Source organism: Perognathus longimembris, chromosome 12 (genome assembly GCF_023159225.1).
Source record: "Perognathus longimembris pacificus isolate PPM17 chromosome 12, ASM2315922v1, whole genome shotgun sequence".
Classification (NCBI taxonomy): domain Eukaryota; kingdom Metazoa; phylum Chordata; class Mammalia; order Rodentia; family Heteromyidae; genus Perognathus; species Perognathus longimembris.
Window position 1 is genome coordinate 49,947,635 of NC_063172.1, and position 26,879 is coordinate 49,974,513.

The following is a 26,879-nucleotide window of genomic DNA, read 5'->3' on the forward strand; positions in this document are numbered from 1 at the left end:
ATTTTAAAAGACATGTATCTGATGTGGTTCAGTGCAGAAAGAATATTTTGAAAGCAGAAACAGATGAACTTTTTTTTTTTTTGCCACATCAACTAAGTATCACATTACTTTGGGGAAGTTACCACAAAGGACTCTATGAAAGCTAACAGGCTAAAGTTAGAAATACAGAGAGGTTCACTTTGATGTGTCTGGAAAATTTACAAATGGCCTCTTGTTTAGTAAAGGAGACTGAAAAACCTGTTTGCTTAAATTAATGCAAGAAGAACAAAGACAAGTCTACCTCAGGTTATACATTATTATGATCCAGCTTTCTTTTTAGAGCAAAGCTAAAATGAAAATAGTAACCACACCATGTAAAACTTAAACTACAGCTAAACAAAAGGACCCATGAAATCGAGAAACAAAAATTGCTTGCCCATGGCTTAATGTTAAGTTTGAAAATAGAAATATAAATCCATTTATTCAGCGTCTTTTTATACATGTGCACAAAGTTGTTTTCAGTTTTGCAGGCAACCACAGGGCACATAGCACAGAACAATATATGCATATACATGTCATATGAACATGGCTAAGAACAGGGCTTGATGAAATCTAGTTCTACAAAACTACAATGTACTTTATCTGGTGAATTAATAAAAGGTAGCTCATTTTTTGGCAAGCTGATCAAAATGAAATATGAATCTTTGGCCTCATTTTATGGTTCTACATGGTTGTATTCCTGACCCTGTGTCTTCCACCATCAGCCTAACGGCTGCATGGTGCTCACTGAAGACCGGCCCTTCTCTCACTGTTGCTGTTTTGTTTAACTAGTTTTTGGTAGAAGAGGTAGATTCCTTTTACTAGCTATTCCTGGGTTACTAGGAAATGTCCTTGCATACCATGCCAGCAGAGAGCTTTCTCAAGAGTGTGATATTTTTGTGATGTATCCATAACAAGGTAATCCAAGTGAGGAAATGTTTAATATGTGACCAACCTCAACTCCGGCAGTACTGAACAATCCCAAGGAACTTGCAACTGTCACAATGTGACCATGATTAATCTCCAGCATCGTTGGAAGAAAAGCTTTCGTGGTCTGAAAGAAAAGTTAAGATTCAAGTTGTAAAAGTGACATCATGTGTTTCCTTTAAACTCCAAGATCACAGTATAAACTCTGACCCATACACAATGGTACATTTCCTAATTCACTTGAAAATACACTCCATGATCAAAAAGAGAAGATCCTTTAAGTGTCTGGTTAACTTAGCACCGTGTCATTGGCATGGCATCCCGATGATAAGCCATGACCAACAAGAGTGGAACATCAGAGCTCTGGGGGATGATGTCCAGAGATGAAAAGAAAGCCATTAGTAGATGGCTCCTTATCACCTTTCAAGTGATAGTTATCTGCTAATGTGAAGTACTTCCAGGCCAGAGATCTTCCTATGCTCCTGACACTTCTGAGCAGTCATCTGGTCAGTGCAGATCTCCAGCCCACCTGGTGCCTGGCTTCTGTGTCTTCCTTACGACTGGGTCTCAATGGTGACAGACCCGTAAATGAGGACTCCTTCTAGCTTTGTGCTGCAGCATCTAAAGTTTACTGTCAGATGTACTAAAAGGAGGTATGTTAGAATGAAAAAACCAGAAAGAGCGTGGAATTGTTGTTTTTGGTCTTTTGCTAGTCCTAGGACTTGAACCCAGTACCTGGGCTCTGTCCCTGGGCCTCTTTGGGCTCAAGTATAGTGCTCTACCACTTGATCCACAGTGCCATTTCTGGCTTTTTCTGAGTAGTTTTATTGCAGATAAGAGTCTTATGGACTTTCCTGCCTTGGTTGGCTTTGAACCCCAATACCAAATCTCAGCCTCCTCAGTAGCTAGCATTACAGGCATGAGCCACCAGCACCTGGCTGCACAGAACTGTTTTAATGAAAAGAAGTATTATAATGCCATGCTGTTGAGTACTTATAGCATTCTGAAGCATCACCTTCCACTTCAGGGGTCCGGGAGGGGACTCTCCCACACAGGCAGGAAACTGGCCTCTTAAGAATACAGAAGACATGGCAGGCCTACAGAGCTGGCAAAATCAGAGGTGGTACTGATTTGTAACTCACTAAATTCTTTCCCCTCCTGTCTCTTGCCTTCAAAATACAAGGCAGTATTTAAAAAAAGATCCCTCAAATTGCTTAAGATAATCTATGAACTATTCTACCAGGCTTCCAACAGTTTTACAACCTGCTTCTTAAAAAAAAGCAGTGAAGAGAAATCTGTCTACTGTTGAGTTACAGGCTACTGACAACACAGCTTCCCATGATTTATGAAGTAAAAAAACAAAACACAAACAGACTTAATAAAGAGGAGCTGAATTCCCTCTTCAGAGGACTTCCTGGCTTAGGTATCACTGAGTTTGTGTATGCATTTCTCCTGTTATAACTTTTTGCATGTCCAAGATCTAAAATAGCAATCCCATTAATTCTAAAGCAATTCCATGCTTTAAACCATAGGAACAGTTGCCAGAAGACTCTCTGTAAAGCATTTCAAGTCTTGCCCAGTCTGAAGTGATCACATTAGCACCTCTGACACCCTCAATTCACACTCTATTTTGCCTGAGCTTCCTAATGCAAACCCACAATTATTATTTGTGTACTTTTAGCTATAAAAACTTCTCTGAAAGTCTACCCTTATCTCTGTTTATATAGTTTCATGCCTTGTGAGTGTTTTATATTAATTATATCACAAGAGTTTCACAATAATCCTTTAACCCAGGGCCTTCTGCATGTCAAGCAGGTTCTCTGCCACTAAACTACAACTTCCCAATGTATTTTTTAATGTGCTTCTAGGCCATCTTGATTTTGTCTGTATTTTTCCTAAGTCATACAGTCAGTACCATGGACCTTAACATATAATTATGTTTCCTAGCATTCTGGCTTTGGTTGTTTTATACTTGCCTGACTGTTCGACAGTCCAGTCTTCTGTTGAGGTGGAATCTTATGCTGTGACAGGCATTGTAGTAGAAAGCACAGAAGCATGCCCCTCATGGCTCCATGGGTCCACATTTTGTTTTTTATTTTTCTTTTAAATCAGGGCTTCCTGCTTGCCAGGGAGGTATTCTACTACTTGAGCCATGCCTCCTGCCCTTCTTGCTCTCAACAGTTTTAGATAAGTCCTCAATTTGTACCCAGGCTAGATACTGGTAACTGGATGACAATCACACACCACTGTCAGGAGTCTTGCATTTTTTTTTTTGGTCTGGGCTGGCCTTGAACCAGTCCTCCTAGCTAGGATTAAAGGCCTGAGCTCTAGTGATCAGCTTGATTGTGTCTCTGTGTAGTGGTGAATAGTAAGAGGGACATTATGACAGTATTATTTTGATCTGTCTGGATATCCCCAAAAGTCAAGAACTGGTATTTATGATCATTACAGTCAACTTTACATTCTATAATTCACATATAGCCATTATATCGCAGAGTTAAAATGTACCATAAGAAATTTACATAGTCCATTCTAAATAAAAAAAAACATATCCTTAAATAATCAACTTTGTAAGTCTTCTTTTATGTATTTAGTCTAGACTAACTGCCCCCAGATTAGATAAAAAATATAAAATTCATTCTTGATGTTACCAGAGATCATTTCTAAGGAGAGATGGTCCTAGACTTATAAGGGGGTTATGTTCCAGTAAGCCCATCATAAACTAAAAAGCTTGAAAGCCAAAAGTGCATTTAATACATCAAACCTATCAAATACCATGGCTTAGCCTGGCCTACTTACACATGTTCAGGTCATTTGTATTAGCTATAGTTGGACACTGTGCCAGGATCATACCAGCTAGTACCATTAGCCCGAGAAAAGATCAAAATTTAAAGAATAGCATCTACTGATGTAATATCACTTTCAATCCATCACACACACAGAATCCCAAGTGTGAAAAACACTGTCACCTGGGAGGACTATCTAAATTAAGAGTAAAATTTTGTAATTCAGAGTCCATTTTATTATTTTTAAATCCTTAATAAAGATTGAGAACTATGACAATATTAAATCATATCTGGGTGCCAGAGGCTTACACTTGTAATCCTTGCCAGCCTGTGCAGGACAGTTCAGGAGACTCTTATTTCCAATTAACCACCAGAAAAATGGAAGTGGCCCTGTGGCTCAAAGTGGTAGTGCACTTGAGCAAAAACCCCAGAGACAGTGCCCAGGCCCCAAGTTCAAGCCCCATGACCACCACCATCAACAATAACAAAAAATAATTAAAAATTGAATCCTGACAAACTGCATATAATCTAAAATACCAGTAAGAATTTGCTTCTTGGCATCCTGACAAATCTGAATCACAGATCTGCTTGCTTCCATGGACCCTACCTGCAGCAGTGGCTGGCTCACTGGAGTGGGCTAGTTCTAATGAGTTCCCTGTATTCCAAGGCTATGGTCCTGCTTGGAGGTGTTCCACAACTAACCCAGATCCCCAACATTACATAAAGGCAGATGATGGAAGATCAACAAATTCGTAACTGTGTTTTAAGTTTAATTTGTTGCAATGTTTTGAAACTGATTAATGTTCCCTCTGTTCCTGAAATGATTTATCCATTCAACAATTACTTCTGGACATCTGTTACATGGCCTAGCCATATAGTGAGCTAGTCCCACTTCTATCTTTAAGAAAATTTATCCCCACTGGCATGCATGATATATATATATATATATATATATATATATATATATATATGTTCTTGGATTACAGTATCTGGATCTCACTGGCATTTAATTGCCTTAAATCAGTATATCAAATGCAACCTAGTTAGTTGTAGTTAATCTCTCACATAATCAAGTGCTGTGATATTTACCTTAAAAAACCTGGTTTGTTTCTGCTCCTACCTCTCTTCCCCAACCCCTAAGGTTGTTTGGAAGGGAGTTAAACTATAGGTTTTACCTACACTATCTCTGTAATCTTATCTGAGTATATTGGAAACTGTGTATACTGGTATTGGAACTAGGAAATTGAAAGGGAATACCAAAATTGAGAGACACAGGGTAAAAAAAGACAAACAACTACAAAAGCAATACTTGCAAAACAGTTTTGTGTAAGTGAACTGAACACCTCGGGGGGGGAAGGGAAAGGGGGAAGAGGGAGGGAGGTATGAGGGACAAGGTAACAAACAGTACAAGAAATGTATCCAATGCCTAACGTATGAAACTGTAACCTCTCTGTACATCAGTTTGATAATAAAAATTGGAAAAAAAACTATAGGTTTTATATTTAAAAGAAAACAACAACAAAAAAAGAAAAACAATCCAATATGGCTACAGAACTAAATCTTTCCCAATTGTGCCTTAAAAATATTGTTCTGGGAAATACTTTAGGTAGCTAGTAAAAAGTGTGATACAAGCCAGGGATTGATGGCTCCCACCTGTAAATCCTACCTACTCAGAAGGCTCTGAGGACTGTGGTTCAATGTCAGCCAGGGAAGGAAAGTCTGTGAGATGCTTATCTCTAATTAACCACCAAGATGCCAGAAGTGGAGCTGTGACTCACATCACAGCGAAAGGCAAATAAGCTAAGGGACAGTACCCAGCTCTGGAGTTTAAGCCCCAGGACCAGTATACACATGCACATGCACGTGTACACATGTACACACACACACGTTGGTTATTTGTTTTAATTAAAACAAGAGGGACTTTAAAAATATTTACATAAGTAGTGGGTCAATGTTCAATTTAAAATATGTGATTCCTTTGCTTCATCAGAGGTAAATTTGGCCTTCTGTACAAATGAAATCCAACATGTCTTTGCATATTTTACATTTCAAGACAAAGGCATATGTTCTTTATTTTAAAAGGCTCACCAATCAGAGGCAATATTACAATTACCACACCAGTTCCTAATGATATCAACAACATGCTGTAAGAGAAACAAGGATATAAAATCTGTCATTCAAGGACACATAATCAGCCTCGGAGCCCAGCCTGCATGTCACGCACTTACTTATGCTCCTGCTCTGTGCTGTGCAACGGCAAACTTGGGACGAGCATCTCTGCCAAGACCACTAGGGTTCCTTTGAAGCCGGTGTTCAGGGTTCCCACCGGAGTCTGGCACACGTGACCATGCACTAAGGCTGTTAATCATTTCCTTGCTGCCTGGATGGATGTGAGCAATTACTGCCTGTACATTATTTCCAAAGCCAACTCCTGCCTCGGGTCTGGAGTATATTATTAAATAAACTTTGATCAACCTCCTTACTTTGCAAGAAATGTGCTACAAATGGGTAACTAGAAAGCATCACATTTTTCAGGATTTGTCCCAACTAACCTGACTAGTGTTCCTTTCTAATTACTCTTGCCCTCAACAGTCTGAAAGATGACATCTGCGATAGCACAGCATATTCTGTCCTTGACACAGCTTGACAGCACAAAGAAACCCGGCACTTTGCAATGAATTATTAATGTGCACAAATATTGTAGCATGTATGAGGGGGGGACCAGCCAAAGGTGAACTGCCAGTTGCCATGACACCAGTCAGTTCAAGCTAAGGTTCATGATCTTTAACTTTGTCTCAAAGAGTCGTGAGAAGAACCTTTAGGGCAAATCTGAAATGAACACCCAAACAGCTTAAGCCCATATTCGTGTTCGGGTGGGATCTGAAAGGAACTACTTAGACAAGTTGCTGACCAACAGGACTGCTGTATTCGGTCAGCTGTAAGGATGTTTTTTCTAGATCAGAGCTTAGCAAGTAGGGGTAGGATCTCCACTAGAATTAGTGGGGTTGGCAAGGTTTATGAGATGCAAGACTGAAATAAGAGAATTGTACGCCATTGACATCTCTACTATTCAGACATCTAGAAGACTGAGGAGGAAATGTAGTGCTTTACCAGGAAAAGCACTGAGATCCACATTTGTATCAGGAGGCTCTACAGCATTTAGAGATAGAGGAACCCTAGGGTTTTATTTGAAAAAAATCCCAATTAATAATGGGCACTCTTTGGCGTACCCCCTGTGGTCACTGTATATGATTTTGGTACACTGGATATTGGACATATGCTTACCTGAAGTAGGGAAGGGAAAGAAAAATGAGGGAGGATGTAACAAATAAGACAAGAAATGTACTCAACTACCTTATTATGTAACTGTACCTCCTCTGTACATCACCTTGTCAATAAAATTTAATTAAAAAATAATAATCGACACTGTACAGTGTGAAAGTAGAACCTTGATTAATTTTATCACAAGGCTTAGATATAATCTGCCAGCAATTAGCAGATTCTATGTGACTAAAAAGGAGAAAGATATTGACCAGATAAATTGTACTCATCAATTGTTATGTACAATTGCTTAAATATAGTAAAATAAGTTTAAAAAAAAAACAAAGAAAGTGAAAGGGACATTCAAATGGACACTGCCATTCCCAGGCATGTCAGGGCTCCTCTCTGGAGCTCTAGGCCTTCAGAAAGGTAACTGTGCAGGTCACTTTTACAATATAAGCAAGGCCTTCTTCAACAGAAATGCAAGTGACTGCACATAGGCATGGCATGTCATAGCTTGAAAAATCTTTGAAAGTTAGGTTCACGCCAAATTAACTTCCAACAGTTCCGACCTCCAGATCACTCTTGGTGCTCTTAATGACAGACTGTGTGGGGCAGGGCCTGCAGCTGCAGTGTCAGGACAAATTAGCTGAACGTTAAACAAAAGAGAATGTGAAGAACTGTGGTATCCAGTGAAGTCTGACTTTTGAAATTTTGAGACAGATGACATCTTAGAGGGGTAGGTGTAACACCCACAGTGCATTTCCCATATCTGTAAGCAATCCCAGTTTCACAGACAGTAAGAGAAAGCACAGTTATTTATCAAGAGGAAAATGCTGGAGGGGAGGCACATTTGCATGAACAATCTGTGACAGATTTAACAAAAGCCACCTTTAAAAAAAATGTTTTTGCTCATGGTTAAGTGTTTGTCTCTTAGCTGAATGTCCAAGAAACAGAACAGACATTTATCTCCAAAGAGGATGATAAATTATATTACACTAGGAAATGGATGAACACCGTCAGCATATAGAGAGTACTATTCCTGCTATAGGCTTAAGGGTTTTTCAAATCCCCAAATGACAGCTATATACAACTTGTGAGAAAAAAAAAAAAGAATACTATCAAGACTCCCCCGGACCAAGAAAACCTAGGTGGAAATGTTTATCTATGGTTTCTACTCCTCTGACAGGAAATGACTTGATTGTTTTGCTCCTTCTGCTGGTGATACTACTAGAGGAACTTATCTTTATCAGATCACAAAGGAATATTCTCTTGCTTATTTGTAAGGCTAAAATGACATCTTGTGGCACTCTTTTGAGACCTCAAACATTACTCCTAGGAAATTGTGTGCGTCTGTGTGTGTTGATACTGGCACTGAAGCTTGAATCCAGGGCTTTGTGCTCTTGTTCTGATTGCTTGTTCACCCACTGTTGCTCTACCATTTAAGCCAAGCCTCTAGTCCAGCTTTTTTGCTGGTTAATTGTACATGGGAAGCTCCTGGACTTTTCTGCCTAGACTGACTTTGAACTTCCATCCTCCAGGTCTCAGGTTCTTAAGTAGCTAGGGTTACAGATATAAGCCACTGACACTTGGCTTTAGTAGTACAAACTTCTCAAAGTGTTGGAGATTGGGCACTATGTTAAGATGATTAATGGGATAAATGATTAATGTGCTTACAGATTAAAAAAAAATGGTGACATACTGCCAGGCCTGTAATCCTAGCTACTCAGGAGGCTGAGATCTGAGGATTGAGGTTCAAGGCCAGTTCAGGCAGGAAAGTCCAGGAGACTTTTTTCCCCAATTAACCACAAAAAGTCAGAAGTGGAGCTGTGGCTCAAGTGGCAGAGTGCCAGCCTTGAGGAAAAAAAACTCAGGGACAGTGTCCAAAGAGAAAAACTGCCCTGTGTAAGAAACGTATGGGTAAATTCTCTTAATTTTGCAGGTTTAAAAGTATATGCTAAATAAATATAATGACCAAATTTTCAAAATTTTACTTAGCTCATAGACAGTTTTATTTGAAAAAGGCAGTATTTCCTACAAAATCTTTGAGAGATAAAGGCCTAAATCTATATTTGCTAGCACTATTCTGACTTTATTTTAGCTATAGTTGACAGAAGAAATTCTAACATTTACATGGCTGCACAACAGCCTTTGTTCTTTTTCTTATGGGTATTTGTGTATATGCATGTGTATATGTGTGTGTGTGCATATATACACCAGACTGGAGTTTAAACTCAAGGCCTGAATGCTGTCTACAGCTCTATTTCTGGAGCCTCACATACTTTCTTGCCTGGGCTGTCTTTGAACTGTGATCCTCAGATCTTAGCCTCCTAAGTGGCTATGAATACAGGGATGAGTTACTGGTGCCCGGCTTCCTATGAATATTTTTGAAATGACAGAAAAGTTTTCCTGACGAGCTGTGCAATAGAAACACAAGATACTGACTTCTAGAACAACTCTGTAGGCCAAAATGTACATTTTAATTTCCATCAGATTAAGAAAATTTTTTTCTTGAGATATACAGGAAAGACTAAAGAATATGTCAGGAGTTAAATTTGTACTTACCATCCTTTAATAATTTATTGTTGTGAGGCTACAGGGATTAGCTTAACATTTGAACAGCATCAGCAGTTAATACTTAACACACATGCACAAGAATACTCCTACAGTTGCCTTGCAACCAAGAAGCTAATAAAAGAGCTAGGCTTTTCAAATGAACACCTAGATGATGACACCATTAGTTATTCAGCAAAAATAAATGCTTCATTAACTTGTCTTCCCACTGTTAAAGGATGGGGTGAATCTACCCCAGGGCAGAAACTCAGATTCCAATATTCCCTGACATTTTAAGGCTTGCTATGCAGATATGCCAGAAATGAGAGGACAGAAAACTCACTGTATCTGAAAAGTACATTGGTCTTTGGAATCTAGAAACCCACAGGTTCTGACTGCTAATTACTTAATCTTGCTTTTGTTATTTGACCTCTTTTGATCTTGATTTTAATTCATTTGTGAGACAAAACCAAACACCTCTAAGGGGATTTTTTGGCTCAAAAATGTTATGAGTTATATTCAAGAATTCTTCGATTCCTACCAGGCATTCAGAATACAAGTCTTAACATCAAGGCATTTACTTGCCTAAGAGTCTTGTAAATGACTCAATAAGGTATCAACTCCATTAGTGCAGTTGCTAACATCTGGTGATCAGTAAAAAAAAAAAAAAAAAAAGTCTACTCATTAAATATTTATATGTTGTCCTGGCTGAGCTTTTTTAACACAGGATAACTTGAATTCATGTCTCTTGTTTATTAAAAAGTACATATTCCCAGTGTGAAAGTCGCCATTTTTCTGTGTTGAGTCTGGCAGGTTGATGCATTAGAAGAAATGATGGTGTTTGAAATACTGTTTTCTCTCATCTTCTCCTGCATGGGCTCTAGATGATCAAAGGAGAATTCTAGGATCTCCCCTAGGCTTAGGCTCTTCCCTCCTATTTAATAACTCTTTATAGAATAATGCCTTCAAAACTGCAGCCAAACCACCTGTCCAACAGGAGCCTGTCATTAATTCCTTTGTTTTACCTCAAACTCAAGTTGCTTTTTAAAAGTATAGTAAAGATAGAGCTTGCAAAGGGCAGAGGCTTTGGTTCTGCTTTAGCGAGTGGGAGCCACTTTTCTGAAACATGCCAGCTCACCACTGCTCAGGCCACTTGAAGCATGCAGGACACCTTTGCCTTGTCCCACCAGCACAACATAGCAATGTTCCCACAAACATTAGCCCTTGTAATTTATAAGCCCCTGTAACTCCTAAGTGCAAATAGTTCAAATTCCTGGCTTTCTAGTTTGCTTAATGGGAATCATTTCAAAATATTAAATTCTTTATTTAAATGCAGAATAAATACAATCAAGAAGTTACTACTGGAATTTAACTTTATTCCTAAACAGGCACTATGCCACCTTAGGAATCATTCCATATGTCAGATGGTTGGCCATGCCTGTATGTATGTGGTTAGACACTGCTGAAAAAAAAATCAATCTTTGTGACTCTCTAAGAACTTTAAAAATGGCAGAAGCCACTTCTACAAAGCAGTAGTAGTTCTTCATGCCATTAGACATTAGAATCATCTGAGAAGTTTTATTCCTTATGTCCATGCTAGATCCCAGACTGACTAGGCCTCCAGCTCCCTAGGAGAGAATCAGGCATCCGAGGCAACATTTATCCAGGAGATTCAAACTAAGCAGCAAGTTTGAGAAACAGTGTTCTGGAATGGAGTTTCTCAGTCTTGACATCATTATGTTTCTTGCTGGGTGATTTTTATGTCATTGGGGGCTTGTCCTGGGCTTTGTAGGATGTTCAAACAGCATCCCTCTTCTTTCTCCACTAGATGCCAGTAGTAGTTCTACTAGTCTGACAAGAAAAATGTCCCCAGATGTTGCTAATGTTCCCCAAGGGCAAAGCTGCCCACATAAGAAACTACCCTCTGAGAAACATGAGGCAAAGCCAAGTTCCATATACTTTCATGACGACCTCTTGAATGTTGGTTCTCATAAGCTATATTCCCTAAGCTATATTCCCATCCCAAGAACAATATTAAAGGGCAATAGAACCGAGTGCCAGATGCTTCTGCCTTTAATACGAGCTACTCAGGAGGTTGAGATCTGAGGAGTGAGGTTCCAGGCCAGACCTGGCAAAAAAAAGTCAGAGGAGACTGTATTGCCAATTAACCAGAAAAGGCTGTACAGGAGACATAGCTCAAGTGGGAAAACACCAGCTATGAGCAAAAAAGCCAAGTGAGAGGGTGAGGCACCAGTTCAAGCTCCAGCACCACCACACAAAAAGAACGATAATAGCGCACAGAACTAATCACATCAATCATAACTCATCTGGCTAAAGCACCGCAATTGTTCTTACTAAATTATGAGAACTATGAAAGAAAACACTGCAAATGTTATTAAATTATGAGAACTTACTTACAAAACTATATGTGGTAATCCAACTGTACAACTCATGGGGGGGAATAGAGTGGAGGGAAGGAGGAGAAAATGAGGGAGGAGGTAATAAGTTTGATAAGAAATGTACTCACTGTCTTACATATGAAACTGTAACCCCTCTGTACATCACTTTGACAATAAATAAATACAAAAATAAATTATGAGAACTACAAAAGAAAACTTCGTTTTAAGTGTAGCAAGTATACATGCGACATCATTTCTTCAACCATATAACATTACTGAATGCCCATTGTGCACTAGGAATTGGACTGGGTGGGAGATGGCATCGCAACGCAAGCAAGGCACCTGCTCAGTGACACGTAACCAGCAAAAGTCATTTTGGCCCTAGGCAGTAGATGACCCCACCTTCCTGCCACGTATTTCATGGCTGTGGGCACATACAGTGGGCTAAAGTATACCCAGGCTCTTCCTTTACACACTGGATCTGAATCCAAATTAAAAAAAAAAAAAAACTAAACCTAGATCAGGAACCTAGATCCTCGGAGTGTGTGATATGACCTATTTCTCATCTCCAAGATTCCTAAAGGGCATGTTATTTCAAGAAAATGGGGGGAATGGGTGCACTGCGAAAGCAAAAAAGGAAATGAGTGTAAAATTGTCAATATGCACAGAAATTGCTTAGGATGCAACCCAATGCAGATTCGGAGTCAGGAGGTCTGAAAGGGGGCTGAAACTCTGCCTTTCTACCAGATTCCTGGCACTGTTGCTGCTCTGAAAAACAGGGCAAGAACAGGTTTCCAGAGTGAGCTTGGATTTAGTCTACCTGAAAACTTCAGTGGTTTCAGATCAAGTCCTACTAGAAATTCAGAAAAACAGGGTCACCCATTCCTCTCCACTATTTTCTTAGCTCTCAACCCCCAATATAGACCCCAGGGCTTTGTGTGGATTAACTGACTTGGAGGTTTGGGACTGACTTTTATTTGCCTTAGGAACCATTTCTAGCATTACTAAATCCTCATCCTCATTATAGCAAGCTCTCAAATAGGGACCATAAGGATTTCAAAATCTTTTCCCTTTATCCACAGGGTTTAGCCTTAGCTGTTCACTGCCCACTTCCCTTTGACACTGAAGCTTCATGCTCTGTAAGTCTTGAGAAAATTAGCCCTTTACAAGTCAGATGCTTGGGCCATAAAGCTTGCACACATTATCAGCTGACCAAGACTGTACAGTTTTGAAAATCCATGATTAGCATTCAAAGAGGCAGCTTGTGGAACTCTCCAGAATTCTGATCCCGTAAGATGATTATATAATAAAATCAAGGTTTTACATTTTCCAGCAGATAAGCTAAACAACAACAACAACAACAACAAAACAACTACAACTAAATTGTTACTTAAATCTGGGTATCAAGTACTTAACAGAACTTTGTTCAGCCACCCCATGTAGAAGAGCCTTTTATTTCATTTACTTCCTTTTCATGTTCAGTTTACCACTAGGAAGACAGGGAAGAAAGCCAGCTGACCAAAGATGTGCTGAACTACTTTTAAGAATACCATGGAAAGTTACAGAAAAAAGACACCAACTTGAGTTGGGCTTTGGTCATAAAACTCTCCTGTGACTTTGGTTCTTCAAGCTAGAATTTTACATGCTTGTCTAATTTATAGAGCAACCTTCCTGAGGATATTAAGCTAGAGTTAATCAGTTATTGCTAAACTAACCATGCTAATAAAAAATATCAACATTTGAAAATTCTTACATTATGCCACAGGGCAAAAGCATGAGTGACTCATAGGAAAATCTACTTTACCAGGAGCTTTGAACATAAAGCCCAAGTAACTATTTGTGGAGCTCTGCGCTGAGGGTCTGGGTCCTACCTTTCTCCCTTCCCTCCAGGGGCCTCAGGGAAATCTCATGAATTCTCTTGAGATTGTTGCCTTGTCCATGGAAGTAGAGCTAATCGTGAAGCTCAAATGAGAGGAGAGTGTTTATGAAAAGGCTTTGTAAATTTAAGTGTTATATAAAAAGTACAGTAAATGGACACAAGGCTTATTAAGTATATATTTATAGATGATGGACTATTTTGGTTTTAAGTGCTATCTATTTTTGGTTAGGTTGTTTCTTTCTCCAAGTTCCTGGTTCTTAGTATGGTTAGTTCCCATTCCCCCTTCCCTCCAAACGTCTGGTTGTAATCCAGAATCTAACCAAGAAAAGCAGACTTGAGAACATGTTGCCAAGCAGTTGCTTGACCCTTTAGACTCCTTCAGAGTCCTAGATGACACTGGGAAATAACAAAACACTTTCCAATAACAGCTCTTTTCCAATCTTCTTCAGTCCTTTTGTATTAAAAGTAGAAAGTAACTTTCAGTTTAAGCTAAAGTGGCTGAAGTATATAGTCCAGCCAATGGAAAACCATTGCAAATTAGTAAAGTATTTTTTTGGTGGGGGGGAAGTGGGGGGTAATCCTGAAGCTTCACCTCAGGTTTGGGTGCTGCCCCTGAACTTCTTTGGTCAAGGCTAGGGCTCTATCACTTGAGCCACAGCTCCACCTTTGGCTTTTTTTGTAGTTTATTAGAGATAAGAGTCTTCCAGACTTTGCTGCCCAGTCTAGCTTTGAACCTCAATCCTCAAATCTCAGCCTCCTGAGTAACTAGGATTAGGTAATTTTAAATAATTAAAAAATTAATGTATCAAATGCCCTTTGTTTCTTTCTCAAGAGACTGTAGAAAATCCATTTAAAAAATCTCTCAGAAGTCAGTAGGGGGCAGTATGTTAATTACATTTTGCAGGTGGGAAAATTCAGGCTTCTAAGTTTCACTTGTCCTCAAAATACCCATGTGTTTACATAAGTTACACTACAAATATTTTCCCAGCTACAGTGATTTGGGAAGTGTAATTTTGAGCCTCTCTGCTTAAAGTAACACTATGAAGCTGAAGCTTGTTACTATTCAAAAATTCTAGTACTAAAATATTTGAAGGAAAGGCAGGGATTTCACCTTTATGCAAGCAGTAAATAAGAAACACTGTAGTTTCCCTAAACCAAAGGCCAATGTTTAACACACTGTCACCATTCACATCTTTGTGTGATTTTTGAAAGTTTCACAGACTGAGTAATGTTTTGTTTCCAAATGTGAATTCACTGTAAGTGGCTTGTCATTATAAGGGGCTAATTTGACAGCACTCAAGGTTTTGCAGTAATTGCCCTCACTTGTTAAGTATTCTAGAAGCATTTGCTTCAGTGTTGAAAGTTTTATTATCAGTACAAGAGGATATTCATTTTCCCCCCTGTGGTTTACTTAATTTTAGCTTCAGAGCATTTAGGAAAAATGGGTCCTGACAGGTGTGAACTTGAGTTTCAAGAGAATTGACAAATAAAGTAAAGAAGAAAAAAGAATTCACATATGGTCGGTGCTAGGAAAGCTCAAGTAAAAGATGTTAGCATTCCTGTGGATGAATAGCCTTCTCCTCTATAGAGATGTGTGAGCCTACCTAAAACCAGCGATCTAGATGACTGAAACAGGTCAGCCAGGTATGTCCAGATAATTGTGATTAAATCCTGAGGCCATGCTCTGCTAACTATATTCTCAACAATGGCTTCATAAACACGGCATTAAGTCACAACACTGGGATGTTTTTCTAAGGCTAATCTATTACAGGGACCAACATTATGTTCTACCTAGTCTCAGCCTGAAAGGAACTTTTAGGTCAGTTTAAGTTCGAAGAAGGGAATAGTCCTTTGAAGAGTGAATTTATATAGTAACTTCTGAGATAAGAAATCACTAATTAAACCAAAAGAGATTAACACATTTTAATCTGATCTCTGGAGTTACAGGCTGAAAACATAGGATTTAATTCACTTAACTGAGGACAGAAATAGTTCCCTATTTTTTTAAAAGACAATTAAGATTTTGTCATACTCCAAAGATTAGTTACAAAGGGCCCTTTCTCCTAAGAAAATACTGGCTGTGTGAAGGAAATAGGATACAAATCCACCCTGCCAGTACACCCCCTTGTGGAACTTCAGCATACTACACTTGGGGGGTCCAAAAACATCCTGGATACTACTGGTCCTCAAAATACGTGGGACAAGAAATGTTTTGGATTTTTTTTAACATCTGCATATATATAACAAGATTACTCTATAGGAAAGGAAGTCAAGGATAAACAAGAGTCTTTGGTGATTTACATATCACTTGCACACATAGCCTGGAGGTAATATCAAACAAGGACTTTCAGTATGCTTGTTTTTGATCCCCTCTACATGAGGTCAGGTGAAGAATTTTTCAAAGTGGAAAGTTTCAGATTTTGGAGTATTTCAGATTTTAGATTTTTAGATTAGGGATGCTCAACCTGAATTTAGGATTTATATTATTTATATTATTTAGGGCTTATATTTTTTTAATTTTATTTGTTTTTGCCAGACCTGGGGCTTAACCTCAGGGCCTGGGCACTGTCCCTAAGCTTGTTTTGCTCAAGGCTAACACTTTACCACTTGAACCGCAGCACCACTTCCAACTTTTTCTGTTTATAAGGTACTGAGGAATTGAACCCAGGGCTTCATGCATGCTAGGCAAGCATTCTACCACTAAGCCACATTCCCAGACCTATATTATAGTTTAAATAGCCTTTTTTTTTTTTTGTAGAACTAGTAGCTATGGGTATACCATGACTTTTACTTACTACATAAGTAGTAGTATAATACATAAAAAAGCAAGCAAATGAACAAAACATGTTACTTATACATTTTTCTATACAAGCAACTATCTCAATTAGACAGACACATGGTAGCTACTTATTTGAATTGAAAGAGGCATAATTTTGGCAGAAATTTTAGGTGAATCTACTATTAATATTTTTTGTCATCTCAAGATCTGAAATTAAGATGGGTTTCCAACTTAAAATTCTAATTCTTAAGAGAGGATATTAAATTGCTTGAAAGTAATTTTCTCTGCTACTAAATCAATTCACTAACGTCAGTAAATCAATCCACTGGGATTTGTCAAAGGTCTTGAAAACCTGAAAATAAAAAAACAATTAGAGCAAAAACAAATTTAAGGGAAGAGGATGAACATGACCTGTTAAGAGTTTACCCACAGGGTGGGTAGGTTTTCTCCGGCCCCAAAGACCCAATCCTGCAACAAATGGCCAAAAACAGCACTCTCCATGCAGTCTTTCTGAAAAACCCATTCAATCAGTGTTGGAATTAGCACAGATTAAAGAATGCTTCTACTTTGACATGGCCTATAGATTAATTTCTACTGGCAACAATGGGTAAAGCCGAGATACCGGAACAAGGGAGAAAAGAATAGCGTCTTTGCTTCCAGGATTGAGATAAATAGCACAAGTGATTCCATACACATTCTTTTGTTCTTGTTGTTCTGTTTTATGTCCAGGGCTTGAACTCAGGGCCAGAGTGCTGTCCTTGAGCTACCTTGTTTTTCCCTCAAAGTGAGTGCTCTATCACTTTGAGCCACAGCTCCACTTCCAGTATTCTGATGGCTAACTGGAGATAAGAGTCTCTCAGACTTTCCTGCAAGACTTGGCTCTGAATCACAATGCTCAGATATCAGCCTTCTGAGTAGCTTTTTTGAGTAGCTAGGATTATAGGTGTGAACCACCAGTGCCCCGACTAGAAAGGGTAATTCTTTTAACCAAGAATTTGAAGTCTATTCAACAGGGACTGTAGAACTTGGGAACAGTTTCTAAGTCACAGTTGAGCCAACTGAAAGAGATCACCCAGTTAGATAAGTTGCACAGGGAGGACTGATCCGAGCACACACTCTTAAAGAGCCAATTATTTCAAAGGAGGCTAAGAGGATGGGGAAGCCAGACAGAGCAGCACAAGAAAAGTATTTTTTATGGCCAGGTGCTGGTGGCTCATGCCTGTAATCCTAGCTACCCAGGAGGCTGAGATCTGAGGGTAGAGGTTCAAAACAAGCCTGAGCAGAGCAGGAAAGCTGGTGAGACTCCTATTTCCAATTAACCAGCAGAAAACTGGAAGTGGCACTGTGGCTCAAGCTACCACTTGAGTGCTAGCCTTGAGCTGAAGACAATGCCCAGAGTTCAAGCCTCACACCTGACAAGAAAAAAAAAAGGTGGCTTTTCATATACACAAAAGCACTGAATTTCAAGGAGACAATCAAGAGACATTCGGGAAAGATGAAGCTACACACTAGATTTGGCAATAGTGATGCATATGGCTTAGTGTCCATATGGCTTATAAATTGCAGGCACTGGCCAGGTATGGTGGCAAATGCTCATAATCCTAGTATTTGGGAGGCTGAGGGAAGAATTTTGAGTTCTAGTCCACTCTGGGCTATAGAATGAGACCGTGTGGAAGGGAGGTAGGAAGAAAGGGGGAAGGAAAGGAAGGAAGGAAGGAAGGAAGGAAGGAAGGAAGGAAGGAAGGAAGGAAGGAAGGAAGGAAGGAAAGAAGGAAGGAAGGAAGAAAAGAGGGAGAAGGAAGAAAAGGAGGGAGGAAGGAATGAAGGTAAGAAGTAATGAAGGCAGGAAGGAGAGGCAGGCAGGGCTACCTAGCACTGTTTGCTGGACAGCATTTTATATGAAGTACTGCCAGTTACACAAAGTGACATTTTATCTTATAGACAGTGTGAGTGTGTGTGTGTGTGTGTGTGTGTGTGTGTGTGTGTGTGTGTGTGTGTGTATCAGTTCTGGGGCCTGAACTCAGGGCCTGGGTACACTGTCCCTGAGCTCTTTGTGCTCAAGGCTAGCATTCTACCAATTGAGCCACAGCTCTACTTCTGGCATTTTAGTGGTTAACTGGAGATAAGAATCTCATACAAAGACTTTCCTGCCCAGGCTGGCTTTGAACTTTGACCCTCAGATTTCAGTCTCCTGAGTAGTTAAGATTACAGGTGTGAGCCACCAGTGCCAGGCTCTTATTCTGGGTTTTTATTTTTACCAACAATGGATTTGGGACTAGCATTCAATACAGTATATACAGTAAAGGGGCTAAAAATTCAATGAGCATGTGATCCTACTTTGTATATACAGGTATGTACTCCCAGGTACCAAACTATTGCTGTTAAAAGAGACGTTTTTCTGTTTTTAACTATCAGCACACGAATTAATACAGTACAACTCAGTTCAAGAGTCTTTATTTTAGGGCTGGGGATATGGCCTAGTGGCAAGAGTGCTTGCCTCATATACATGAGGCCCTGGGTTCGATTCCTCAGCACCACATATACAGAAAATGGCCAGAGGTGGCGCTGTGGCTCAAGTGGCAGAGTGCTAGCCTTGAGCAAAAAGAAGCCAGGGACAGTGCTCAGGCCCTGAGTTCACAGCCTAGGACTGGCCAAAAAAAAAAAAAAAAAAAAAAAAAGATTCTTTATTTTTTTTAGTGTGTGTGTGTGGGGGGGGGCTGATCCTGAGGCTTAAACTCAGGGTCTTACACTCTCCCTTAGCCTTTTCTACTCAAGGCTGGTTTGTAGCCACAGCTCCACCTCTAGCTTTTTGCTAGTTAACTAAGGCTAAGAGTCTCATATTTTTCTGTTTAGGGTTGGGTTTGAATCTTAATCCTCAGACCTCAGCCTTCTTGGTAGCTAGGATTACAGGTATGAGCCCCTGGTTCAAAATTTTCATTTGTAATGCCTTAATATTTTATACATATGATCTTTACTTACTAATGGAAACTAGTTCTGGTACAGATTTAAAAATTGGCCACAAATCCTATATTCTAAGTAGCTAGGGAAGTGTTTTCTTTCAAAATATTTAGTCTGGTAATTCTTAATATTGTGATATGGTTCAAAGACATTTGTATTGAACAACTTATCTGAATATTTTGAAATGAGATTTTCAAAATCCTAAACTTAGCAAGGCTTAAATAAAACTAGATTTTTCTAAGTCAAGAATAAAGGAATATTGTATGTAAGATTAAAACCTAATAAATCATGTAAGAACTTAAACATTTAATGATTAGGGACCAGTCATGAGATAGTAGCTACAACTGTAGCACTAATGTCTTTAAGTGCTACATTACTCAGTTCTAGCTGGTAGGCTTTTACTTTTCCTGGATGGATTTTAACTAAATAGACTTTAGACATTTGGATATAGATAAATGCCTAATTCAGTAATTAGTATTTTAAAACTGTGAAACCTTTTAAGTTAAGTGGTCTATTAATTAACTACCAATTATCTTGTCTGACTACCATATCAATAGAGGTAAATTACCAACTAGCTATCTGACAGATTTAGTCCTTTACCATGTAAAATTCCTTCAGCACATAAAAGGCCTAGAGCTAAATGCTTTTGCCCCGCCTCCCCCCCCCCCCCAGCTTTTGGCTAATCAGGGATCAATTGCTTGCTTATTTATAGGGGTTAAATGCAGCTGTTTGGTTTAAAAGGATTTACAACATAAACTTGGTCTTTTAGAAATACCAAGCTAAGGTTCTATTCCCTTTCTGGAAAAATAACAAGTGAAGCAATGTTAATATCTGAGGGGAAACAGGGAGTGCAGTACCTGTAGGAGGCCAGCTTTCTCTATTTCAAGGGGAACAGAGAGCTATTTCTAAGACTTTGCACTTTGCTGAGCTAGAGCCTTTTTGAATGATTTCTACATGAACATTAAAGTGCACGGCATTACTTTCATTCTCCACAGCCTTGTCTTGTGCATTTCAAAGCAGATCGTGCTGACTAAATATACTCAGAATCCACAGCTTTCCAACTGGTGATTAAGAGAAAGTTACTGGGAGACGTGCTGGTGGTAGAACACTATAAGGCTGTATTATACCACATGGGAAAACTGTGACAAATAATGCCAGGGTTGTAAAAGCTTCCAGACATTGTAGACCTGGTATACAGCTAAGAAAGGAAGGAATTGTTTTAGGGTGCTCTTCTTGAAGTCTTTTTGAGGAGTAGGTCACTGGGGAAATAAGAGTTTGATTCAAATTGGTATATCTTTAGCAGCTCTCTTAAAGTCCCTAGCCTCACATCAGAGTAGAATATACTTATAGGAAAAATGTAAGTTGGGTAAGAAATACAAGGCGATAAAAATAAATAATAAATGGCAGCCAGTCCCATTGTAAGGAATTAACCTTTACGAACTTGAGTTAGTTAAACATGATGCTAACCTTTTGAAAATTCACAACACACCCATGTCGATAATTCTCTGAAGAGAATGTCTTCTAAACCTTTAAGCAGAAGCCTAGTTCACATTATTAGCCATTTATTGAGTGACTTAATATAGTTCTATTCTGTTCTAGGCAAGGAAAGCAAACAGATGTGCTTAACAAATTGTCTTAAGTCAGTTTGCCATCCAAATTGGGGTGCAATACACAATATGGACAAAGTTATGCAAGAAAGCACATATTATGTACCAAAGGTTGAGAATGACAACAGATGCTGAAAAGAAAAATCATGGAAAACCTTACCCAAGTCTTACACACTTGCAAGTTCATTGGAAAACAAGAGGCTGGATTAGAGGATGGTTTGATGGTAGAGTACCTACATAAACACAACCTTGGGTTCAATCTCTAGCAGAAGAAAAGAAAATGAGAGAGAGAGAGAGAAAGAAAGAGAGAGAGAGAGATGAAAGAAAAGTAGGGGTTGAATGAGATAGTTGCTAAGGACCTCTGACATGCAAGAATGCCAGCAAGGGCTAGAGTAGAGAGGGAAGATTACATAAAGAATTTGAATTAGGTCTTAAAAGCCACAAGGAGTGAAGGAACAGGGAGTTCTGGGCAAGTATCAGGAATGGCTTGACAGTAGGGGCATCCATGGCTTTTCAGTGGAAGTCACATGGTTTCCTAGTTCACATGAACACGACTTTCACTCTGAGTCAGGATCAGCATACTATTTGTTCATCTATGAAAACAGACATTAAGTACTACTTAAAAATCTCAAGATGATCTGTTCAAATGATTGAATGAGCTCTTTCCCCAACTGATCTACTTCTAAAATTCTATGGAACAACTTGTTTTCCATACCCAGACACTCACTATTTTTTTCTGGAAAGAAAATAGTACAAATCAAGGCCCACGCATCTTGAAGAGAAAAAAAAAATCACTACCTACATATTTGCTTAAAAGGACTACTGGAAGTGAAACAATTCATGTGCTAACAACAATTCAATGATACTATGTCACCCTCCCACCCCATCATCGTAAGAATGATAGTATGTATGTATACCTTCTTTTAAATTGAGCTGCCAAATTTCAGCTTCTCCAAAAGTTTGTAAGTCTCAGCAAGAAGTCACAAATGCCAACATTAAAATGAATTTTCTGACTCAATATTGAAAATAAATTCTTAAGTTTAGATGCTTAGGGGAAAAACAGCTGGAGAATTTAGGAGCCTCCCATATTTTAATATGAAGTGACGTCATTACTGCCAACGCATCCAAGAACTCCCTAAGTGGTGTGTTAAGCAACATCCCGCAGCACAGTGAAGGCACTAGGAAGGTGGGTGTTCTTGCCTGGAGTACAAATTCAGTTCCAGAATGACTTTTCTGTTAGCAATTTGAGTCCATTTCTTCTAGAAAGTAGTTCAATGTTAGCAGTACAGTATATCAATTTATGTGTATTTCAAAATTGAGACTATGGATTTTCTGCACTTGGCACAGTCTAAATGAACACTTAAGAATATACAATGGGTACGGAAGATATGCTGCTCCCCTATTATTAATACTTAAATGAAGACTGGCATTTCTTTAAAATCTAGTTATATTTGAAATTTCACAAGTTAGCAAAATAAGCATGCAGAGAGAGTAGTCAAGATAGTGAAACTTCAGAGCATGCCAGAGGTAAAAGTTAATAGTTAGGAAACATTTCATCATCTCAGTCAAAGGTTATTTGGAAAAAACCCAAACAAGTTCTTGTGCTTCATACTAACCTACTACAGGCTGATGAGTTCACTGAAATCAACTGGGGTTCTGTGGCCGTTCCGTGCCTTCATCCTTACCTTCCTGCAACATTCCACCTGCAGTTTATATTTGCCTTTCTCTTCAAATGGAGGCTATTGGTTTTACTCACAATTATGAATGCCCAAAATTCTTGATAAACAATATTGTCAATTTTGTTTGCCTTTTACCCACCTAAACCACCCCTTTGCCACTTGTTACCTGGTCTTGTGAACATAACAGCAAGAAAAAAAAGTGAGTTCACCACACTCACTGTACCCAACAGACATGCACATACACCAACATGCACATGCTCAGATGGCCTTGTTTACATCCCCTCAGCTGTGGACGGTGAGCTCCTGAACCATTTAAAACACAGACAAGAATGAGCTCAGGTTATTTACATTTCATTTGTAAAGGTTTAGAAATGAGTTCAATAAAGCTGATATTTTAAACTAAAACATTAAAATTAGCTTCTTCTAGGATCACATAAAAAGCATTATACTGGATGAGCAAAATTTGGATAAGGACTTCTAAGTTTTCAAGCTGCTGCTAGAAAATTAAGAAGGTTTCATGTGACCTATTTAGGAGAAATAGTTCTTTGTTGTGGTCTATTAGAAGAGTAATTTGTGTATGGAAAAATAAAACTGTATCTTCTTAACCTTTCTCTTCTTTTTCCTCCTAGTTGCTGACAATTAAACTAAAGCCTGCACAGGCTAGGTGAGCACACTTCCACCGAGCTGCACACTGGCCACCCCGCCTTGCTCACCACTACTCTATTGGATCTTACTTATCTACAGAAGGAAATGGAAATTATTATAGGAATAAAAGCTGATGGGAACCAATCGTATTCAGTGAAAAGAGAACACCTATCTATCTTGAGTGAAGTAAATTAAGCTAATAAATTGATTGGAGTTAGTTCGTACTTCCTACACAGAAGCGCTCTACTCCCATTCCTAGAGAAGTGGGTCACTTCTCATGGCTAGAAGCGAATGATATTGTAGTGCCTGACTCACCTGTTCCCACAATCTCCCTTCCCCTCTCTGTGGTCCTAACAAAGTGACTTCTCCTCTCGTGAGAGGCACCTTGTAAGCTGAGGAAGTCTTAAGATAGCATCAATCAGGAGAATGCCATGGAGCCTGGGGACAGTCAGGGGATTCGAAGTGGCTGCCGGGGTGGCCTGACCACGCCCAGTGGGCCACAGTGCTGATCTCAGAATCTTTGGCACTTTCTAAAATGTGGCTGAGTAGTAATTTGGAAGCCTAAACCCTGACTTCAGGAATTCATAAGAACAACCAATGTTTTATAAACTCAACAAAAAGTAAAATAAACAAACCCAGGGGTTTATACTCCCTCTTGTTATTTTTATGGCAATCTTTCAAACTACTTTACAATGTTCAGTCTTCTAGTCTCTCAAGAAATACTGAATTGGGGGAAGGGGAAGAAAACAACAATTTACTAGTAACCAATGTACAGTGTAATTCACCATGAGGGAATAGCTCGTTAGGAGACTGTGGCGAGGGAGTACAGGTGGCTTTCAGACTGGCACTGAAGTCTTTCTCCTTCCCAACCTTCTCATAGAGGAGGCCCCAAGAATTAAAAACAAGGATGTTTATATTTACCCAGAAGTGAGCGTGGCAATTGACCATCATGGTTCTCTCAATGAGCTCATCAGGACATTCCAGAAGGTGATGTCCAGAGACCACACCAGCATTATTGACCAGGACTGAGACCTCACCAACCTCCTTGCGGACCCTTTCAGCCGTCAGGTAGACATTCTCCCTCTTGCCCACATCACAGGTGTAGGTAAAAACCTGAAGGTTACAGTGGGGCAGAATTTCTTCCTCACCATTCCCAGCTGTCCTCAGAAGTCCAGATGAGGGGAAAATGGAACAGAGAAGGGGTACAGAAAGTGAGTCCCATGGCAATCAGTAGGACAAAGATCACACAAAACAAAAACTCAACAGTGAGCTTCAAATTTCTAACACCATAATGCTTGCCAATAACTGTACTTACAGCTGCCTTCACCGCCCCCCCCCCAAGTCTTTGGGAATTACAGCAATTTACTGGATAACTTTGCTTAGGGGAAAGCCATGTCATTGTGACAAGCCCAATACAAGTAGACCACATGGGATCAGCTTGCTGCAGCTAAAGACACCTGCAAAGAACTGACCTCAGCCCAGAGAACAACACACATTACACATTCCTGTTTGGGAAAAGAGGCCAGAAACATTTCTTAATAGAGACAGAAATTCACTTTAAGGCTCACAAATCAAAACTGTAAATAAGAATTGGAATTCATCCAGGTCAATTAATGAATCTGAAGTTTTGTGTGTGTGTGTGATAAAGTGGAGGTTGCTGGTATGTGCTTACTGGGTAGCCTTAAAAAGTATCCTCACAAATCAACTTTTCTTCTACCATGCAAGAACTCAAAACAGCTTCAAACCCCAAATCTCTTCCCTGAAAAATGAATACTGTTTGTGTTTTAGGTTTGTTTTTTTTTGTTACCTCCTTGTACTAGCAGTGTAACATTTTTGACCTTAAGTAAAAAAAGGCAGGTGCCAATATGTTTGGCAACAGTTGACGGCTGTGGAGAGGAGCCATGTCCAAGGCAATCTTCACCTAGTTCTCTGGAAATAAAAAAATGCAGCCTCAAAGCAAGAGCCATTGTCAAATTTCCTGTACCAATATTGATGGCTGGTTAGGGTCTCCACTTAGGCTTCAGAAAAAGTCTCAGACTCAAGCTAGTTAATAAGTATACCCCCAAAAAAATGCAGATCGGAGGGATCAAAATCAGGGAAGAAGTTTACAATGAAGCTGAAATTCTTCAAGTTCTTTCTCAAGGGGCAGTGCATGTCAGGTACTCTCAGGGTCTGTAATTCTAAAACACTATGGCTAGTGAGACAGGGCAATTCTATCCCCTGGTTAAAGTTATAGTTAAATTACCACCAATACTGCTCTAGTCCAAAGGGGTGCAGACTATAACACAGACACACACTTCAGTCCATCCCGGGACAAACTTTCCAGAGATGCTTCACTTTCCTATCTCCCATTGCAAGTTGGAATAGGGCTAGATCATTTCTCTAGAATCCAAGCCTATGGTGACAATAACCTCAGGATTTAGGAAAGCCCAGAGTGGTCCTCAGAGATGGATAGGATCTCAGTTCTGGCTGGGTCTGGCACACTCCCCCTCACTCCATCCCCCCGCTTTTCTAATACCTGGGGGGATCGTGCTCTTTTACCAAGGGGTCAATTCCACTTGCCTCCCAGAAGAGCAGCGGGGCATTCTTTTCCTCGAGAGCTGGGGCGCCGGTGACAGTGGGGTGTGAAAGCCCTCCCGGGGTGAGTGGACAGCAGGCGAGGAGAGGTTTGACCTAACAATGCTCGGGCGCGGGAGTGCGAGTTACCTTGCAGGGCGGCGGCATCGGCCGCCTCCAGGTCGCGGTAGATGTGGCGCACCATGCCCGCCGTCTCCTCGTTGCTCTGCGTGTTGATGTCCCAGAGCACCAGCAGCGCCCGGCGCCGGGCGAACTCCAGAGCAAAGAGGCGGCCCAGGCCGCTGCCCGCGCCGGTGATGAGGCACACCTGGCCGGCCACGCTCTTCTCCTTGGGCCGCACTAGCCAGCGCGCCGCGGCCAGCACGAACGCCCAGAGAACTTTGAAAGTGACCACGAAGAACTCCACCACGATGTTCATCGCGACGCCGGGGGCCCCGCACGAGCCCTGCGCCCGGGTCTGCGCCCACCCTGCGCCCAGGCAGCCCGGTGGCGGGTGCTAGGACGCCTTGTCAGAGCGGCTGGGACCAGGAGGTTGCACCCACGCCCGCTTCCGAGGTGCCCGTGGGGCTGGAGTGCGCGACGCCGCTCCCGGCTTGCGCGCGGGGCCACTCCCGCCCCGAGCTCCGTGCGGTGGCCCCCGGGCTGTGCTTGCCGAGGCAGCCACCCGGCTCGGCGCCTCCTGCCGGCGGTCGCCCGCCTGTCCCAGAGCGCCCCGCTGGCCGGTCTCGCGGCGGCGGCTGTGACAGCCGCAAGTTAGGCGACGCGCGCTGCCCTCATGGCCGAGCCGTCGCTGCTGCCCGAGTGTTCCCCC

At 40.4% G+C, this 26,879-nt stretch overlaps 1 protein-coding gene across 1 annotated transcript in view; it reads right to left on the minus strand.

Annotated features, from left to right (window-relative positions):
• Rdh10 (retinol dehydrogenase 10) overlaps window positions 1–26,486 on the minus strand; it is a 30,897-nt gene extending 4,411 nt beyond the window's left edge. The window contains exons 1-3 of the mRNA XM_048358506.1: window positions 26,198–26,486; window positions 24,413–24,648; window positions 974–1,072 (exon numbers count right to left, since the gene is read on the minus strand). Coding sequence (XP_048214463.1) covers window positions 974–1,072; window positions 24,413–24,648; window positions 26,198–26,486 — 624 coding nt within the window. The remainder of the gene's footprint in view (window positions 1–973; window positions 1,073–24,412; window positions 24,649–26,197) is intronic.
• Between the last annotated feature and the right edge of the window lie 393 nt (window positions 26,487–26,879).